Source organism: Hydra vulgaris, chromosome 05 (assembly GCF_038396675.1).
Source record: "Hydra vulgaris chromosome 05, alternate assembly HydraT2T_AEP".
Lineage (NCBI taxonomy): Eukaryota > Metazoa > Cnidaria > Hydrozoa > Anthoathecata > Hydridae > Hydra > Hydra vulgaris.
The window spans coordinates 3,807,350-3,829,858 of record NC_088924.1 but is presented as its reverse complement, the minus strand read 5'-3'; the positions used below and the strand labels follow the sequence as shown (position 1 = coordinate 3,829,858).

General features: G+C 26.7%; 1 protein-coding gene across 2 annotated transcripts; it reads left to right on the top strand.

The window, feature by feature from the left end:
- Positions 1 to 1,145: 1,145 nt before the first annotated feature.
- LOC136071800 (protein quaking-B-like) lies at positions 1,146 to 21,877 on the top strand. Of its 2 annotated transcripts, XM_065797128.1 has the most exons (9): positions 1,146 to 1,169; positions 2,935 to 3,074; positions 12,012 to 12,214; positions 13,646 to 13,770; positions 13,856 to 14,116; positions 18,936 to 19,053; positions 19,644 to 19,742; positions 21,277 to 21,362; positions 21,473 to 21,877. In XM_065797128.1, exons 1-8 carry the CDS (start codon positions 1,161 to 1,163, stop codon positions 21,357 to 21,359), a joined length of 1,038 nt encoding a protein of 345 aa, XP_065653200.1. In that variant the 5' UTR covers positions 1,146 to 1,160; the 3' UTR covers positions 21,360 to 21,362; positions 21,473 to 21,877. The 2 variants fall into 2 exon arrangements, with proteins under 2 accessions (XP_065653200.1, XP_065653199.1); XM_065797127.1 differs by lacking the exons at positions 21,277 to 21,362; positions 21,473 to 21,877 and adding an exon at positions 20,093 to 20,922.
- Positions 21,878 to 22,509: the final 632 nt, after the last annotated feature.

The window sequence follows — 22,509 nt, the reverse complement described above, 5'->3', positions numbered from 1 at the left end:
AAAGACATTCCGGTCAAAAACGAATTTTTTATTTGTCTAAAAAAAAAGAAAAAGAAATTAAGATTTAATTTGTTAATTATTACTAAAAGTCAAATTACTATAATATAAGTATTACTACAACATAAGTAAGTAAATCTGCTAAGCCAGGTACATAAGTTAGATGCATAGGCTAGGTGCATAAGCTAGGTACATGAGCTAGGTACATGAGCTAGGTTCATGAGCTAGGTATATTTAATGGTATATTTAAACACGTTATATTTTATATGGTATAAATATGGTATATTTAAACGTGTTGCTTCATTAATTAACAAAATGAGAATAAATAAATATAAAAATGCCATCAGAAATCCGTTAATTTGAAATAACAAAATAACTCCTTTAAATTTGTGATAAAATAAGTTAAACATGTTTTAAATTCTTTAAATATTAAACATGAATATAATAAGATAATATTATTATCTTATATATATTTAATACATTAAATTTGATTGTCGTTTTTTAATTTCATAGTTATCACTTTAATATTTTAGCTTTTTTTTAAAAGCTTAAACAGTTTAACTTATTTTATCATGATAAATGTATTATTTTTACATTTTTTATTTATAAGATTTTTATACTTTCCAAGTTTTATGTTTAGTAGTTATTGATGTTATATTACACTTTTTTTTGCTTTTGTTGTTTTTTTATTAATTTTTTATTATTATTTCTGTTATTACTTTTTTTTATTATTACTACTCTTTCCTTTTTTTTTTTTTTTTTGCAGAATTATTGCGCAACAACAAACAACAACATAAACTTTTTTTTTTCTTTTTGCATGAAAGCGTTTTAAAAGATTTTTACTTTCGTTTTAATCTCTTTTTTTATATATAATAACATTTTCTAAAAAGAAACTTTTATTTATATTTTAACAGTTAGTTATTAATTAATTTTCCGATTTTAGTTAATTTTTCTTGTTTTTATTTTGTTCTGAAAAAAGAATAATTAAAAACTCGAACTTAATAAAATTATAAACAAAATCTTTGTAAAAAATGCGGAATGTATAGAAAGTAGTAAAATATTTGGCTTAACGGTCTAATTCACTAGCTGCCATTAAAATGCAATGAATACCATGAAAGTAATTTTTTCATACAGCATTTAAATTTAACTCAGGGCAATATTAGATGTGGCCGGTAAGTTCGAACAAAATTCGTTTATATTTTGTATATCTATATAATGAGACTTTCTACGCCTTTGAATTCAAGATGAGTAGACCGATGTAATATTTCTAACAAAAATATATATACTAGTATAGGAAAATAAATATTTATTATTTTAAATATTAATTAGTATATAAAAATATATACTATTATAATAAAATATATATTAGTATAATAAAATATATGAAGAGTAAATTTTCGAAAGGTGACATTTCGCAAGCATGAAAATTTTGAATTAATTCCATTTTCAAATTTTATATATACGAAATCTAACATCTATTTAAATATTAGATTTGAAAATATTCTTTTGATCCTAATAATAGATAGAGAAAATATTAATTTGTGATGGTTCTGACTAGTACCTTTTAAAAGTTTAAAAAGACATGTCTTTGTGTTTATGTATTATGAATTGTGTAATATGATCATAAGAATTATAACATTAGTAGACATATTATGTCTACTAATATATTATATACTATAATATAATATATACTATAATTGTTATAATCATAATATTATTATCGCTAATTATTTTACTGTCAATGTCTTCACAATTATTATCAATATTATTATTATTCTGTGTAATTTGTTGTAAAGTCTTCATCATGGTAATTTTTTATTTTTTGCCGTATAAATTTATATAAATCCTAAATCGTAGTGTTAATACAAAAATCATTTAATATTTTTAACTAATTTATTGTCTACGTTTTCGTCACATAATCAATTTTTGCATTATTGTTACTATTATCCAATTTATTGCAGCCGTGGCGAGCATTGGTAAGGAAGCGACTTTGGTAAGGAAAGAGGAGTGAACTTTATCGTGAGGCGTGAAGCTATAACGCGGTGTTCTGTGATAAGTCAGTCAGGACTTCTGGGAGCACCTTAATAAAGACACACTCACACACAAAAAGAAAAAAAAATACTAATGTATACTTAATGTTTGCGAATAGCATTCATTGAAAAGTGACATTTTGGGGTACTTTACTTTAGGGGTAGTTAAAGAACCCCTGAAAAAGAAAAACACATTTCTAAGACCAAAAAACACATTTCTAAGACCAAAAAACACATTTCTAAGACCAAAAAACAAATTTCTAAGACCAAAAAACACATTTCTAAGACCAAAAAACACATTTCTAAGACCAAAAAACAAATTTCTAAGACCAAAAAACACATTTCTAAGACCAAAAAACACATTTCTAAGACCAAAAAACATATTTCTAAGACCAAAAAACAAATTTCTAAGATCAAAAATACACATTTCTAAGATAAAAAATTTGTTCTAATTACTTCTACGGATCGTTTGTCAAAAATCAAATCAAAAATTGAAAACAACTTTTTTAGATAATTATATAATGTATATAATTATATAAATAATATAGTATTTAAATAAATATTGTTAATATAAAAATAATTTCAAATAATACAATAAAAACTACTTTATGCGTTTTCTGTGCCAAGAAGTTTGTTTGCAACTATATTAAAAATCGCTAAGACTCTCTAAATGAAAGACTCTTTGCACTAATACTAAAGACGTGATCTCAAAGCTTCCCTCAATAATACTTATCATGAAGTAACTTTTCATTTTTATTTCATAAAAAATATTCTTTAAGGGTTCACAGAGGGCTTCGTTAAAAACTGGTAATTTTGGAAATAAACAAAAAAATATTTACAAACTTTTTTTAAGTTTGTAAATATTTTTAGTTATTTATACATTTTATTTTTTTATTTTTTTGAACAGATAAATATTCCAAATATGAATTTACCGCTCATGAATTCAAGATTACTCCAAGGAAATAAAGACTGCATCTTTGATGAACGACTTATTAACAATTTAGAAGAATGGTTGCGAAATAATGCTGGATATAGTTTAAACAATGGGTAAAGATTTAATTTTTTTATTTGAAATTTTTAAAATTGAACTTGTAAAGTCAATTTCAGGACGTCGATTTGTTCAAGATATGTTTTGTGTAATGGATTAAGGAAAAATTCCGGATATAAAACTGGTCGTTTTTAACTGGTCAAGGCTATACTTATTTGATTATTTAAGCATTTCACAAAATGCAGGAAGGGCTGAAAGTTTAAGTGGCATACTAATAATGACACCAAAGTTCGTACTTTATAAATAAAAAATTTACTCCATTTTTTTGGCTTAATTGTTTAACAAATTTTAGATTTGTTGCAAAAAAAAAAAAAAGTTGAGCCCCACCATCAGAAAGTTAATAAGTTTATGCGGTGGTGGTGTAGTGGTAGAGCTTGTTTCATAAACCAGAAGTTTTTAGCTCAATTTCCACCACATCCCTAGTAGTACCGCGATCAACTTGTTTCTCCGCGCAGCGACCTAATCCATCGAGGTTTGCGATTCGAAGTTAAAGAGTTGAGAGAGTGTTTTAACAACAAAAAAGTAGCTTCCTCGACTGTTTTCTCTGCAAAAAGAACTAAAAACCAGTAGAGTAATTGGATAACTAGTGATGCAACAAATTTCAGTCACTACAGTGACTGATACTTGCTAGCTAGCTTATCGGTATCGACTAATTCGATACCAAGAGTTATGGTCTCGTATTGTGTGGTATCGTTTAAATTAATATCGATATCATCAGTAATGAAACAATACTACGCGATAACAAAAAAAGTTATAAAGAATTGACTGTTTGCATAGTCTCATTTGATAATAATAACGAAAAAAAACTGAAAATGTGAATTTGTGAATTTATTATCAACAAAATAAAAGGTTTTGGTGGTTAACCTAATGTTTTTTCAACAAGATCTTTGTTAAATGCAAAATGAAAGACGGTACCTGAGAATCATGATAACATGCAAGATTTAATTAAAATAACGATATTAGATGAGAAATTAAATTAATTAGATTAAAAATGCGGTAACATGAAAAATTGAATTACAAAAGCAATACTATAGAGTAAAATTAAAATTGCAATACCGTATAAAACTTTGAATTATAATTATTATTTCATACTCATTATTCACAAAACCATAAAACACAGTGGTTAGAGTTCAGAACCAAGAAGTCAGTGGCGGAACTTCAAAATTTGGGCCCCCCCGCAAAAGAATGTTTTTTTTTTAAAAATAAAGCTTCACATATTGAATAGATATTTATTTCATATATCATATTTAAAAACAAAAAATTAAATAAAGATAAAGATAACTTCAAAACGAAACTAAAACTTAACCGAACTTAAATAGTGAAAACTTTCCTCCTTGATTTCATATTGGCAAAATCGGTAATGATGTTTTATATTTCCATTTTTCCAGCCGCTTTTGCCTCAATAGAAACTATTGCAAGGTCGCTTAAACGTTCTTTACCAATGGTATTTCGTAAATAATTTTTTATTATTTTAAGTTTCGAAAAAGAACGTTCAGCTGATGCAACAGTAACAGGTAATGTAAGAAACAATAACAATGCTGTTATCACTTGTGGAACGCTTGCAGCTATAGTTGACAATTTTACTATTAAAAGGTCAGCCAATTCACGTATAGATGATATTTTTGATGTTTCATCGTGTAGCATTGACTTTACCATAACCATTTGCAGCGGAAATTCAGTTGTTATATCTTCACTATATTTTCTCTGAATGGCTTCTGCACAGCTTATGATCTCACGTTCTTTCATTACCATTAATTTATTTGGATGGATGCAGGAAAATAATTGTACCACTTCTTGCATTCCTTTAAATCTATTGTCGAGTTGGTTGATAACAACGTCCAAAATTTTTTATAAAAATATTGATGCGAAAAATTTCCTCACTACTATCAAAACGGTGATCTGTAGATAATTCGTCAAAATGCCTTTTCACAATTTTTCTTCTTTTTTGAAAAAATATTGCAGGAATCTGCCACGTAGTCGCTATTTCTACCGCTTCAAGTTTTGCTGAATCAAACATCTTTCTATATTGTTTTAAATTTTTGCTGGCATTTTCTAGAGAACCTGAAGCTGTCGTAAGATCTAAATTTTTAGTTTGCAGCAATTTTGATGGTATATGTACCTCATTAAGGATTTTAGACAAAAGCACGCATAAAAAAACAAATTCGAAACTGCTCATATTTTTTTGTATTCGTACTGCTTCTTCGCGTTCTTCACGTTTTGTACTTGTTATTGATATCTCGGAAAGAGCTTTCATTATATCAAGAAAGCGAATTTTAACGGCGAAAAGAGAAGTATATCGTCCTGCCCATCGCGTTGGATTTAACCTTTTTAATGTTATTTGTGATTCTCCTGTATATTTGGATAGTAGATCCCACCTGTTTATGCTATTTCCGAAAAATGAATACACATCTTCTAGCATTACAAAAAATGAAGCAACTTCAACACAACATTTAACCGCATCGTTAATAACAAGATTTAAATTATGAGCTGCGCAATGCATATACATAGCATTGGGTTGATTTTTCTTAAAAAGGGCCTGAACCCCATTGTATATCCCACTCATGACGTTCGCACCATCATAACCTTGACCCTTGCAGTTACTTAATTTTATATGATGTTTTTCTAACAGATTTAAAATTTCTTCATGTAGTCCAGCAGCAGTGTGGTTATATATTTCCGTGAATCCCAAGAAAACTTCTTTAATTTCAATTGATGTGGCTTCATCTTTTTCATTTTTAATAATTTTTACGTATCTAAATACTTGACTGAGCTGATCTCTTTTAGTAATATCTTGTGTTGTATCCATTATAATTGAATAAAAAGGTGAACTATTAATATCAGCAGTAAGAGTGGCTTTTAAATGCGTTGCAAGGCAATGTATGACTTCATTTTGAATTTGATGGCTTAAATATTTTATAGATCCATTTGGCATACTCAAAACTTGCTTCATAACATTATCATATTTAGCTAAAAGTTGAACTTGGGTTAAAAAATTACCATTATATTCTGAGAAAAGCCAACAAGGCTCGCAATAAACGGCATCAAGTTTTGGGGAATAGCAAAGCCATATTCTTTCTATAAATCCATGTTTTGTGGTAGTTTTAAAATATTCCTTGGAAAACCTACGGTTTTCTTGCAAGGGGTCGCGTATAAAAGGACCTTTTGGCCGACACGATTCCGATAATACAATTATTTTCTTAATATCTTTTGTTAGTATTTTACCATGAAAATTTGCAATGTCAGTAGAAAATAATTCACTTGATTTTTCTAAATTAATTTGTTCAATGGCGTCATTCGTATCAGAGTTTGAATCTTCCTTGTCTTCATTTCGGTGGTTTCTCGGAGACCTATTCACATCTTCTTCGTTCACATTTTTATTACCAGTAGCAATGTTTTCTTCGATATCATCATGTTCTACTGACTGATTTATACATACCACTTCTGCAGAGTTTTGACTTTCCACTTCCGTTTCCGCTCGCTTTTCGATTGGTTTCAAAAACGTTGTTAGCTTCGGCAATTTAGCTAAAGTAGCTTTTGTTTCTTTTAACTTTCTTCTTTTTGCTGCACCGCTTGTACTACTTAATTTCTTTTCCATTATTATGAGTCAAAATCTAAGTTATTACAAATTTATAAATTCAGTACCTGTTGTAAAATTTTTAATTATTACAAATTTATTAATTACCTTTTATTAAATATATCAGTGAAGTAATAAACTCTCGTGCAACAATACTTTATTATTCGTAACACGATTAAATAAATTGGAGACTAGTAATTCAGATAAAATAAGAAATGAAAAGTTAACTTAATACAACGGAAGATTTAATATAAAATTGAAAATGAGAACATACATTTAAAAGTTAATTTGTATATGCAACAAGGATTATAGAATCATTATCCTTGATATGCAACGACATAACAAATAATATTGTTTATATTTTAAAAATATTGAATATGCAACTAAGAACTTATAAATTGAAGAACTTCTTACAGTTTAAAAAAAATTTATACGCAACAAATTATTAATTTTACCGAATTCAGTCTAATTGTCTAATTCATACACAAACACAACATTACGGTATAAAAATTAACTATACAATAACATCTCGCAGTTCGCAGCTGATAATCGTACTTTATTTCTCAATTGCGTATGCAATTTTAAAAAGGTTAAAACTTTTCGTTTAAATGTAAACTACGCACTCCAATACAAAAATAAATTTTTGAACAATATATTTTAATACGATGGATGACATTTTTTTTATCCAAGTTTTATATTTTAGGGCCCACTATACCTGCGGAAAAGAGTTTTATAGTATAAATATTATTGAGAGTATAATTTTTTTTATATGAGGGCCCCCTATAGCTGGTAGGCCCCCCCGCAACGCAGGGTCCTGCGTCCAGTAGTTCCGCCACTGGGTTCGATGCTAACTCTGCCCTTATAAGCGACATATAAACTTAATAGTTTGAGTTTAGTAATGTTTGCTAGCAATACAAATCTGTTTCTTTCAGATAACTTTTCTTCAAGTAGCTTTTTGAAATGAGTTTTCATTTGAGGTCAAACTTTTGGTTAACCCAAAACAGTTTTATGTCATACGCGTAACTTAGAGTTTTGCAAAAAATCTTTGATAAAATTAATTTAAAGGTTAAACAAATGATTAAACAGTTTGTTTATATACTTTAATATTAAACATAGTATGAATGGTTGCACTCACTTAATACCAATGTCCTAGTTTCGCATACAACTTAGTATTAGATGCATAAAATTTAGTATTAAAGAAAGTTTTTAGTAATAATTAAAACTTTCTGATGTGAAATCAGCTATTTGACTTCGGGGATCGCTTTCCAAATGAACAAGCAATTAGCTAGCGACAATTTGTAACAATAAAGACGTTACAAACTTAAGTTACATAGACGTTAAGTCAAACCATTTTCCTAGGTCTCGTTAAAGGTTCGACTTATCAGTAATTAACTGTTTTTATGCAACAACAACAACAACAAAAAAATCGTCATTTTTCAAATTTAATAACTCAAATATTAAACGATGAAAATACAAATTTTTTGGTCTTTTCATCGTATCATATACCGGTATTTCGGCTGTTTTCCCGGGTACCCGGGTACCGTAAAAAATTTTTTCAATAAACATTGACTTTAAGTGCTGTAACTATTCTTTTAAGTGGTACTTTAACTTGTGTCGAAGTATTATTAACAAGATTGCTTTTAGTTTAAACTTCAACCAATAAATTTCTTAATATAAGTCGAAGAGTGTTATGAAATCAATAACCACAAAGGCCTATATACTCAATATAGACGTGTCTCAATTAAAATATTTTTTTACTTTATTCACGCTACAGTCGAGAAGGTCTACACATTTTTTTCTCTCGCAATTCTCTGTCTCTCTAGTGGTACCCAAAGAAATATTTAAAAAATTCATTGGAACTATAATAAAACTTAATTTTTTAAACATAAATATATCATTAAAATTAAAAAAAATTTTTTTCTTACAAGAATTTTTTTTTGCCTTGATCAACTAATTTTTGTGAAATGATTACTAAAAACTTACCAGCCATTTTAACATAAAATTTGTAACATATTATAATCATTATACCAAAATTCATTTAAGAGAAAATAAATAAAATTAAAAGAACATTTTAGAAATGGTGTATAAAAAATCAACAAACTCTAACAAATTAGGCGAGTCAAACAAAATTAATATGAAAAAGTTCAAGAGCTAAAATGCGTTAAATAAAAACCTTCACTCAAATGAATTTTATTACTATGAAGAACAAAATGTAAAAACTTTAGTTCTTTAGTATAATCATCATAAAACAACCGTTTCGCAAACTTTTTACAAATGTTTTGTTTATGTATCGGTTGCTATGGCGTTGTTACGGAAAGAAAACTGATTTGGTAGACATAATGCCAAATTAGTAAAACTTAATTTTAAAATGATAAATAGAAAGTTTTTTAATCCGTGAATAAACGAATAATAATCCAAGTTTATTAAACTTTTTTTTTCAAAATTCACTTTTTTTTCTTTTTTTTCTTTTCCATAACATAATTTTTTATTAATTAGCGCGTATTAACGATTATTTAGCGATAAATTATAAAAAAATATATGTATTATATATAATATTACGCTTATAAAACCAAAATTAGTAAGTCGGAATAGTATTTTTCAAAGCAGATAGAGTTAATTTTGACATGGAAGCTCGCGATGTTTCTGACATTAACGACGTCAGACGGAAAGTTATTCCAAAATATTAACAAACCTGAGGGAGAATGAATAGTTATGGACTTCGAGTTTACACTTTGCGTAATTTGAATTATTGGCCTAGAGTGTCAAAAGAAATTATCAAAAAAAAACTTGGTAAAAAGAAAGCATATTTAGGAAAAATTAACTAGCTCAAAACAATTAGCATTATTTTGTGAAAACAATTCAGCACTAAAAATTTCACAAGCTTCTATTCCAACTTTTTAAAATGGACCCGGTGCCGGGTACCCAGACTCGAACCCGGTATTTTCTACCGGGTACCCGGAATCAGGGACTCGGCATAAACTGGTTCCGGCACATCTCATCTTACAAGTACAACAGATGTACAAAAATAACACAATAAACAATTAATCATAAACAATTAGTTATAAACAAATAGAAAAATCTTTTACATGCTTTATTTACATTGAAGTCATGTGTAATTCAATTACTATTACCCAGTGGACACTCATTCCACTGGGTAATAGTGATTGAATATTGTCCAGGGGATTTTAAGTTAACTAATAGAACTAATCTAAGTTCTCTAGAAGAAAAGAACTACCGCAACAAAAACCGACAAAAAGGTAATATGGGGCGAAAATATTAAAATCGTGTACAAATTTTTTCTTAGTTTAAATCATGTATATTTTGGTTTTTAAAATAGATAAAAGTAAAAAAAGAAAATTTATGTTGTGTCATTAGTTACTTTTGGAAAGTACAATGAAACTTGAGATTTTAACCAGTTTATTAAAAGCTTTTCAATTTGAGGGCATGTTTACATAATTCAGATGACTATTTTGACATAATATGAATATATAAGAAAACACTGATACAAGTTACTATAGAAAAAAAGTTTTTTCTTCTTTTCTATTTCTGGTTATTTAGGTGCTCCACAAAAACAATTTTATCACGGAGCACCAAGGAAGAGCACATCTAATAAAGAAGCTCACGCCGCTTTTCCTACCAATGTTGCATATATGAACAGTAGGCATCAAATCTCAAACCTCTCAATTCTGAAATGAGCATTCTAACCACAACGCCCAACCATTTTAAGGGTCATGGTTATAAAGTTGACTAGCACCTTAAATATGATGTGATATGCATGCATTTTATCAGTATAAACCAGTATGTAGAGTTGATAGAGGAAAAAGGTTAAAGAGAATAAAGGTCGAAGATAAATAGAGACAAACTTTAATCCAGTAGGGACTGTTTTATATTGTATAAAACATTGCAAACAACAAAAAATTTTGAACAACAAAAATCACTTTTTTTTGTTTAAAATTTGTAAAGTTTTCTACATAAATATTTAAACATTTATCAACTTTAAATAACGCTTTTACAAACTGTTTCATTAAGTGCAACTTTTTGTGAAACAGTAGTAAAAGTATCTTGTAAAGTATTATGCAAAGTATTCTTTTTGTCAGGCGCGAAGATCTTTCTTTAGAGCCATTCTTTTTAAACCAACGAAGATCTGTTAGATCAAGATTGGTTTCATTTACTTGTTTTTGCACTGAACGGAATTATATTGTTTATGCACATAATATCTTCAATTTATCTGGGCAATAATATACAGTATTTTGCAAAAGTAAAAGAAAAAGTAAAATATAGTAAAGATAATAAACATAAATAGCTAAAAAAAAGTCTTAAAGTTGCCTTGTGGGCCTCTAAAACCAGTAGACCCAGGAACTTCGCTCCATTTGACCCCTTTAATCCGGACCTGCGTATTTGGTAACAATTCTGTTGATTTTTAATAGTTTCTGATGGTGACTGGTAATGGTGACTGGTAATGGTGACTGGTAATGATGACTGGTAATGGTGACTGGTAATGGTGAATGGTAGCACCAAATTTATTCTTTAGATATAAATTTTGGTTTTTTTTTTAAAATTATTTTGAGAATATCTTACTGGTTTCATATTCGACTTTGATTTTACCTCATTAAATTTAATGGGGTAAAAATATAACAAAAAATAATTAATTTTACAAACGGTTTAATAACATTTTACGTATTTAAAATTAAAAACGTAAAATGTTATAAAATAGTTATTTAATAACATTTTACGCTTTATTTTTAAATGATTTTTTAACCTTAAAAAATTTTTACTTTGATTTTTTTACTTTTTTTTATTTTTGTTCTAAAAATTTAACAACGTGATCACCTACAACAAACTACGTTTATGATTTCACACTCTACAAAATTTACACTTATAATTTTATTTCTTTCAAATTAAATTAGAAATAAAAAAAATCTATTTATAATTTTTAACGTAGCATAAGAGGATGTTTGTTTATTTATAATGTGCTGTGTTATATTGTTTTTCTTTCGTAAAACGTTGTTTTAAAAAGACCAAGGAGATGTTTATTTTAATTTCGTTGTCATAAAATAAAAACCAGGGAGTTTTTATCAAAGTTACAAAAATTTATGCGTATAAATCACCTTTTTTTTTTTAACTTTAAGCTTTTACTTTTAGTGGAACTCATTTAGGACGTCGTAGCTAAACGCGCTTTTAAAGTTTTAAAATTTAAATATTAAAAACACCAAAATTATCAAGTCTCCTGGGATCAATTGTCCGTTTCTATATAAGTAGTTATTATTAGTATCTAACCCCCGTGTTTTCATTTAAACATTTTTATTTGACTTGAACAGTGCTTGCTTTACAACTCTTTTGAAAACTTAACTTTTTTATTTAGGGTAACAACAGGTCTTTCGACTTGTAATAAGAGGGCAAAAATAATTACATCCACTTCACCAAATCCTCAATCGTTATCAGCGCAAAAAATGGTTCATGACGAGTTAAGTGCTTCAGAATACCTAAATCAACTATTGCAAGATAAAACTACGGTATCAAAAATGCCGAAAATATTCCTTCATTCCGAAAGGTTACTCGACGAAGGTGAGTTCCTGATTATAAATTAAAATGAGAAATGACAAATTTTGTAAAAATTTTGCTTAAATATTTAAATTTTTCATTTGAATTTTTAATAAATACTTATTATTTATAAAGGCTTGAAAATTTGAAAATTAAGACTTAAAAATGCCTTTAAAAATCCTTTAAGAGTGCAAAGATAAGAGCAATATTACTTTAATCTGAATAAATATGTTGAAAATAATTAATTATGTATTCCAGTAAATAATGTATGATAGAATGAATCTTAGAATAAATATTCAGAAGTTTAATAAAAACTAATTAATAGTTAGATCTTAGGGTAGATATATTTTAACTATATCTTACTTTAAGGTAAATTCTAGTTGAAATTTATCTTATCTAAAGATAATATACAATTAGTATTATGTTTTGTCCTTGATTTGAATTTTGAAAAGTATCTTGTTTGTATATTTTGTAACATTGTAAAATCTATTTCTAGTACTGAAAATTGTGACATTCATTATCAGTTATTATCTTTTTTTTTTTTTTAATTAAAAAAACAATGATAATTAAAAAGATGACAAAAATAGCTTGAAAAATTTAAATAAGAAATTTACAAACTTTGAAAGTTGTGAAAGTATAAAAAGACAAACTTTCTTTTTTCATGCTTTTGTTTCCAATTTTATTGGAAGAGAAACCAAAGCATGAAAAAGAAAGTTTATTTATTGGATGAGCTACCAAATTTTTATTATCTCATTTTGATTACGCTTAAAAACAAGATAAAAAATAGTTCTGAAGGAAATTCTATTTTACAGGTATTTTCTCTTTATTAAACATGATTGTTTGAAAAATCCTGAGTAGCATTTTAAACTTTTATTTTTTCATGATGACCAGAACATCATATTTAATACTTACTAAAATAATCTTCTTTATGCAAGTATGTTCTGTGTACACAAATTTGTGTAATTTTATTCCTGATCATTTTAAAGTTTTTGACAAATAAACTTTGTTAAGTTTGTAATCATTATTATTTTATAAACTTTGTTTATCATTATCATTTTATACTAACTACTACAGGTAAAGGTAAATAAAGGCTTTAAAATAAGTATAGAAAACAAGTTTTTTTTTTATTATTATTTAAGTTTGAAACAAATGTCAATTATGAAAAGTTATAAATGCTGTATAAAATATCTATTAAGTACAATCTCTCTAATTCAAATCTTCTTAATTCAAAAACCTCCATGGTTTAATTAAATGCTAGATCATTGTGAAATGTCTCTGTAAAAAGTCAACTTTCTATAGTTTGAAAATCTATTTAATTCGATCTTTAACTTTCTCCTATAAATTTCGAGTTAGAGAGATTGTACTTTATCAGCCTTAGTTTATCTGTTTGAAACCATAAAATATTCTTTTAAATATTATTTGTATGCATGAATAAATTTTATTTGATTTATTTAGAAATTAATCGGGTCCGAAATGATATATTTTGTCCTTCAAACTTTTTAATGTCATTACCTAAACCTCAAGGAAACATTGTAAAACTTACTGAGAAGGTATATGCAAAAGTCAAAGAATATCCAAAGGTAAACTTCCTTTTCTTTTAGAAAAAAAAAAATTGGAATTTTTATTTATTTAAGACTTAAAATGATTTTAATTTGTTGTTACCAGTTCAACTTTGTTGGAAGAATCATTGGGCCTCGAGGATTAACTTTAAGACAAGTAGAACAAGAAACTGCTTGCAAATTGCTTGTAAGAGGTAGAGGTTCTATGAAAGACAAAAAGGCTGAAGATGAGAAACGTGGTTTGCCTAACTATGAACACTTAGATGAAGATTTACATGTTTTAATTATGGTAGAAGATACAGAAGAACGGGCACATTTAAAGCTTCAAAAAACTGTTGAAGAAGTTAATTTTCTTTTAACTCCTCCAGTAAGTTTTTTATTTATTCATACAAATTATTCTTACAATAATGTATTACTAAATTAGACAATTAGCTTATTGCTTTATTGGTGTTAGGGTTTGGTGCATACTATCCCTTTATTCCATTTGCTTGTGCATTTTGAGAAGAGTGGATTCACAATTACATTTTGTTTTTGCTTATGACCATGCACAATTTCTTGCTTGTTTTCAGCAAAAGTTGTGAGTGATTGCCACCTGTAGGAAAAAATTGATATAGAAGTGATATTACTGAATTATTTATTATTGATGCCACTTTATATTAAAGCATGGTCCTTCACAGATCTTTGTTGTTCTTAACAGCGATGCAAATGGTTTGATGATTCTGTTTTCAGATTTAAAATAAAATTTTTCATTTTTTGGATAGCTCTTTTATAAATCTAAGGCATCTATGAGTCTAGAATCATGGTTCATTTCTAGAGTCTATAGTCAATGTTTACTTACTAATTTAATAGCTGGACACTAAAGAATTCTGTATACCTAGGGTTCCCATTCTCCTCTTTTTTGCGTAGGAGAGCGCGACACCAAACTAATCAAAATTGAAGTTTTCACAGCGTTCTTCTACGGTAAAAAGAGGAGAATGGGAACCCTATGTATACCAATACTTTAGATTGCTGCATGAATGATCAATTTGATATTAGAAATCCCCAGTCAACTGTGTACAAGTAAAGTTGTTTAAACGTTTTTGATTATTAAGCATATATTGTTACATTTCCATCAATAATTTTTATGCTGTTTGTAAATTCCTCTCTGAAGCCCTTGAATTCAATTTGTGTATTTATAAGTATTTTAAACTACACAAGACCATGTTATTGCTAACAATGATATCATTAATTAATTAGTCTTATTAACTCCTTTTTAAAATATACAAATAAAACTACAAAAATTTTGTTGTTGTTGTTATTGTTTAATTTGTATATTTTTATTTTGTATCCAATTTAACTTTACACAACTTTACTGCTGAATATATACACTTTAAAAATTATACAAGAGTATAATAAATTTATTAAAAATATAAAACTTTTACACAAACATAATTTGTATGCAAATATCAACCTAGCCAGTGATTATATACATTTACACACTAAGGGAAAAAAAAAGGATTAAAAAAATAATAGAATTAGTGGAAGAAAAACTTGTATTTGTTTTATTTCATTAATTGCTGCTCTGTATGTTTCATTTAAAAAAAAAAAGCAAAATCGTGGACTTATTTTTAATGTCATAACCATAATATCCATCATCAACATCATCAATAACTTGCCAATTATCATTAACTACTTAAAAATAATTATTGCTGTTGAGACTTAATGCCATGTTAAATTTGTGACAGCCTTTAACAATAATAATTTTATAATTAACAATATAAACAACAAGTAATAGTTATTTATGTTGTTTCTAGAAGTTTAGTTAGTAGTCAACATAATACTAGATAAATTATTTATTTTGCTCTTGAAATTGTTCACCGTTAATGCTTCAATGGTTGACTGTGGCAAAATATTCCATGTCTTTACAATTCGGTTTGTGAAGAAATGTTTTCGAATTTGACTTTTGACATGTTGAGTGTATAAACTGTGTTTAAACTGATTTTATCTTGTTTTAGCAGCTGGTTCAGACAATAATAACGATTCACAAAATTTAGGCGGATTGTGCCATAAGGTATCTTCAATATGATGGAAAAATTTATAGAATTGAATTAAATCACCACATTTTCTTCTTTCCGTTAGTGTTGTTAAATTCAGCTTGATTAACCTTTCTTCGTATGAAAGGTGTTTAATTTCAGGTATCATCTTAGTTGCACGTCTTTGCACATTTTCAAGTATATCAATGTCATTCTTTAAGAACGGATTCCATACCTGAACAGCAAATTCTAGATGTGGTCTCACATACGCACAATATAGCTTCTTTAAAGAGTCACAAGTTTTATAATTAAAAGCTTTGGCAATAATACCTAACTTAGTACTTGCTCTTAAAGCTGCTGCTCTGATTTGCATTGTCCATTTTAAGCTGTCTGATATCAAAACTCCTAAATCTCTTTCAATGTTTGTTGTTAATAATTTGATCTTAATATCATTATCAGTCATGCAATAATCAAAGTTTTGATTATGTATACCAAAGTGCATTATGTTACATTTTTCAATATTGAAATCCATCTCCCATTTGTATGCCCATTTTACTAACTTATCAATATCATTTTGCATAACATCATGATCTATTAATAAATTAAGTGGTGCAATAGGTTTGTTATCATCAGCATACAATTTTGAAGTATTAGTTGCTTGTTCTGGTAAATCTTTTACAAAAATTAAAAATAATAATGCACCTAATACCGATCCTTGAACTACTCCATTCATAACATTCTACCATGATGAAGTTATGTCACCCAGGACTACTCTTTTTTGTCTTTCAGATAGAAATGATTTAATCCAATATAATAAGTTAGATTTGATGCCATAAGAGGATAACTTCATTAACAGGCGTTTATGTGAAACACGGTCAAAGGCTTTTGCAAAATCAGTATATAATACGTCAACTGATTTTCCTGCGTCTATGCTGCTAGTTAAAATGTCTAAGTACTCTAAAAGATTAGTTGTACAGCTTCTGCCTTTTTTAAAGCCATGTTGATGAATAGGCAAAAGTTTATTTGAATTTAAATGATAAACAATTTTGTCAGCTATAATTCATTCTATAATTTTGCAGGGGATTGAAGTTAAAGATATTGAACGATTGTTACAAGGTTTAAGCTTACTTCCTTTTTTGAAAAGAGGAGTTACATTAGTTTTTTTCCATTTGTCTGGGATAAAACCACTTAAAATTGATTTCTTATAAATAAAATATAAAGGCAAACTCATGTTGTTTGCAGTGTGCTTCAATACATATGGATGAACACAGTCAGGACCCATAGACTTTTCTAATATGTGTTTTTAGCATATAGTTTCGTACTAGTTCTTCAGAGATGTATATTCTTTCTAATATAGTTTGACATCTATTTTTGAATTCTGGTAGTGTCTCCAAATGTTCAGGTATATAAACACGGAATTAAAATAGTCATTAAAGGTACAAGCAATTTGTGTTTTATCAATGACAACTGTATCATCTTTATTTTCAACTGCTTTAATGTGCCTTTTAGTTGTTGATTTGCGATTTATATATGAATACAATAATGTTGGATCACTTTTTGCTTTATCAGCAATCAATTTTTCATAACTTTTAATTGCACATTTGATCTGTATTTTGACTAACTTTTTCATATGTTATATTGACTCTTTAACTGGTGATCATACAAGGTTAACTTCTTGATTCGTATATACAAATTGTTTTTTCTTTTTATTGCCTGCTTTAACTCATAGTTTAGCCAAGGATTTTTTTGATTTTCAATTCCACACCCTTTTGGTATATATGACTTACATGCTGAATGATAATGATATAGAAAGATTTTATAACAGTCACTGATAGGTTTCTCTAAAAATAATTTATTCCAATCAATATTTAGCATGTATTGATTTATTTTTAAATAGTCTCTCATGTAATTTAACCGATTATTATTTTTATTTGGATTAGTTATGTTTGATAAATAAAAATTAAAAGATAAAAGATGATGAGCATGTTCTTTAACTCCAAGAGGTGGTAAATGAATTATATCTGAAACTCTGGTGTCATCATTGACAATTACTATATCTAAAATATTAGTCATTTTAATTGTCGATTTTTGAAATGTGGGTTCCAGTACCATTTCTTTGAAGAAGCAGTTGTCTAAACAAGTTAAAAACTTATTAGATTGATTTTCATTGTGACCAGAAGAGTGCGCATTTTCATTACTCCAAGTAATCTTGTCAAAGTTGAAGTCTCCTGAAATAAGTAATCCTAAAAATAATTCTTTATCTAATGCATTTTTGGCACTGTATATTGAAGCTATAATTGTGTTATTGGTTTCTTCAGACGATTTAGGAGGTCTATAAACACACCCTAATAATATTTTTTCTTTGCTGATTTGCAAAGATACCCATACTTGTTCTATATTTGTAGAGTTGAGTTGGTCTTGCTAATTTAAAGTTTGGAAAAATTGTTATTAAGATTTAAGCTATGTTGGCAAAATTTACGTGTTGTTATGGTGATCTCAAAATATAGAATACAAGTAGTTAAAAGTTGAAAGAACTTGCAGCATTTAAATTCAGAAAACAAATAAAAAATTAATTTGATTGACATCTCATTTGATTGACACCTCTAGCAATAATGAAAAGGTGAGAAAATTGTTGAGTTATGATCATTTGAATTAACAATTTGATGCCTAATGAATCAGTTGTTTTTTCTTCTAGCATATTTTGAAGTTTAATAACATGAAAAAAAAAAATTTCTTTGTAATTAAGCAATTACAGGGAAATTTGCAATTACAAATTATTATTGAAAAGTCTTTTTTATTTTGCACTGTTTTTTTCTTAGGATGTTTTTATTTTCACATAACAATATTAACTTTTTTTTTTATTATTAACTTATAAAATTTTTAAATTGAAAAATTTTGATTTGCTTTTAAGGCCATTAATTAATATAATAACAAGTCTCTGTATAAGAAAGATATTAATGTAAAAAGTTCTCTTTAAATGTAATTGTATTTTTTAGAAAATGTTGCCTTTTTTCTTTGTCTTATTTTTCTTCTTCTTTGGAAAATATTGCCTTCCTTAACTTATTCTACAACCATTTTTCAAAAGATGTTTTTTGCAAAATTTGTATAAATATTTATATTACAAAATATATATAAAGTTTTATATTATAAAATATTTATTTTGACTGTTTTTAGAGAGATGGTGAAGATGACATTAAAAAAAAACAACTCCAAGATTTGGCTATTCTTAATGGAACATATAGAGCACCAATTAATGAAATAAAAAATCAGTTTAATGGATATAATTCTACAAGTAATTTTTTTTATTTCAAAGCTTTTTTTGTTTTATAATGTTATTTTACCCATAACATATTAGTTAAATATTTTGTATACATTCTTGAATGTTGTCAGTTGTTTTAGACTGTTAATTGCTAACTTTGACCCCTTTTTATTGAATATTTTTTAAATTTTACCTTAAAAACCTTTATCTTTAAAGGAAGTCTCTTATATATATATATATATATATATATATATATATATATATATATATATATATATATATATATATATATATATATATATATATATATATATATATATATATATATATATATATGTATAGATATATATATATATACATATATATATATATATATGTATGTATATATATATACATATATGCTTATATACATATGTATATATCTGTTAGTATGTATGCATATATATCTGTATGTATGTTTATATATATATATATATATATATATATATATATATATATGTATGTATATATATATATATATATATATATATATATATATATATATATATATGTATATATATATACATGTACATAAATGTATAGGTGAATTTTATGTTTACTCGTTTATGGTTTTTTTTATATAGCTTCTTCAACAGTGCAAAATGGCCTATTGACATTTCCAAGTCCAACTCCTGTTATGAACCATAATAATACACCTTTCCCTGCTTTGCGTAGCACATCAGGTGAGCTCATGCTGGACTGCCAATTCTATCAACAATTTTACGATTTAAATCATATACAATCTCCTCTTACTCCATGTAGTCAATTATCACTCGACTTTTAATGCTGGAAACTTGTTTTCATGCATTGTTTTTTTTTTAATATTTATTTATTTATTTGTTATTTAAGAACAATATTTATGGATTATATTTTTTTAAATAAATTTTATTTTGTAATATTTTCATCATGAAAGGTACTATCTTTTTAAAATAATGTTATTTATAATTTGCAAACAAAAAATAAAATTTTCAAAACGTTTTCAAATAGCTTAAACATCAATCCCTTGTTTTTTTTTTTTTTTTTGATAATTTAGTAACGTCAGCTCTCAAAGGAGTGTATTCGATTGACAGTAGTTACATGCAAAGATCGCCACCCTCATTTCTAGATTTTGTAAATTTGGATTCCGTCTCTTTATTGGCAGGAAAAAGATGAAAAACTTTAGCTAGAAAAAATAACATTTTTTAAACACAATCATTATTTTTCTGTTAATAATCTCTTTTAATAATAATAGTTACAACATTTAAAACTTTTTTTTCATGTACTTTTTTCTTAAATAACATTTAAACATTAAAACATTTTACATTATAATTAAAAGTTAAGTTGTTAAAATTAAATAATTAAAGTGTATAAATTTTATAAAACATATGTTTTAATGTACTGTATAAATGTAATGTATGTATATAACATATGTTTTTAATTAATGGTATTAAAATTTAAAATTACAATTTTAAAATGAATTTATTTTATGTCGATATTATTTAAAATTTGATGTAAACATTAAAACTAATTAAAATTAAAAATTCATTCATTTTTTCATTTTTATGTTTGTTAATAGTTCATCTTTTTTTTTTTTTTTTGGTTCTGTGAGCAGCATTTCTTAAACTATAAACATGTTTTATTAATAATTTTTCGGCTTCTCATACACTCGTTTTCTATTATTATTTTACTTGTTTTCTATTATTATTTTACTCGTTTTCTATTTATTATTATTTATTGTTTAATGAGCTGTGTAAAAAATATCTAAACGATATTTTGAACATTACAAGTTTTTAAAATTAAAGTTTAGTTTTTAAAAACATGTTTTGATACGTTTTCATTTTTAAAGATTTTTTTTTCTGAGAAAAGAATATTTTTAAAATTCAATCAAGTTTATTTTCTCACTTTTTCTATAGTTTTCTATAAATTTTGACGTTGGATTTATATAGGTAATTATTAAACGTCGAACAAAAACTGTTTGGTCTCTTTGTTTATAGATTTTTCTTAGTTTATCTAGTAATTTCAAATTCCCAAGGGAGTAATCTGTAGATGCAAATGTATTTATTACTTTAATTTTCATGTGCATCTTAATTACTTGAATTTTTTTTTAAGCAATTGACTTTTAAACACACTGTTTCAAACTTCTTTGTATTTAAACAAACAATTCATGTCTTATTAATATTATTTAATGTCTAATGAGTAATTATTAACTTTATGCAAAACTAACATTTTCGTTTGTAGTAACTCCAAGTGTTAACCAACTGAAATCTCAAATAGAAAGAGTGAGGAGGATGTATCATCCTTATAACAAGTCTGCTGCTTGACAGGTGCATAACCTTCTACTTCCAAACAAGTTATTTATGACTTTACGAATTGTTTTTAACTAAGCGTTCTATTAACTTGAAAACATCTTTATAATTTAGTATTTATAATATAGATTTCTATATGCTGATATCCCGACAAAAATTCATTAATACCACTTAACTGACGAGTTCAATTTGCAATTCATCTGCTAAAAGTCATTCTTAATTTGAGTTTTTGAATCCAGAGAGTCGTTAGTGTTTTATGCTTGTGGCAATTTAGTGGGTTTTTTTATTATCGTAATCAATCTTGTATGTTCTGTGATGTTTTAATTTTATTTGTTTTATTGTTATGTTTATACTGCTGATTCTTAAATTTTGTAAATATTAAAATTAGATTTATATAAAAATATATTTTTTACAGACAAATTATGCAATTAAATGTTTTATTGATTTTTAACTTATTTTAAAAATTTATTGTGAATACTTTATATGTCAATTGTATTGATGTAAAATTCGAATAAGTTTATTATTCATTAATACTCTGTAATTGTGTTTTTTGTGAGGTGATGTATAAATATATATAAAACAGTAACGACACCATAGGGAAAAGTAATAATCTACTAAAAACTCAATAAATTATTGGCAATACAGAAGAAAAAAATGACTTTCGTATTATCTGAAACCACCAAAAAAAATGTTACTGTCTTTGATAGTAGTTATGTTGCTTTTTCGTATTATCTGAAACCATCGGAAAAAATGTTACTGTCTTGATAGTAGTTATGTTACCTTTTTTAAAATCTGAAAACGTGTTGAGTACAGTTGGCATCATGTTAATTTTTGACCTTTTATCTAAGTTATTCTGAGTATATCTGCATGAGAACTACCGTTTGCCTAGTAAAAAAAATTGACTCTGTCCTGTAAAATGGTCAGAAAGTAATAAGGTCGTAACTGGAATCCAGTTGTGAGGAACATTTTTTGGAACTATCTCTTTTTTTATCTTTAACTAGGTGGAAATAAAGTTACATTCTCTATGGACTTTATTGCTTGATTCCAGCTTTTTATCTTCTCATCCTTTTGTTACCATTTCTGAACCAAACTCAACGTCTTTAAAGGAAGGGTCCAAAAGATCAAAAAACCCCTTAAAAACCATCCTAGCTTTCGTCGGCTACCA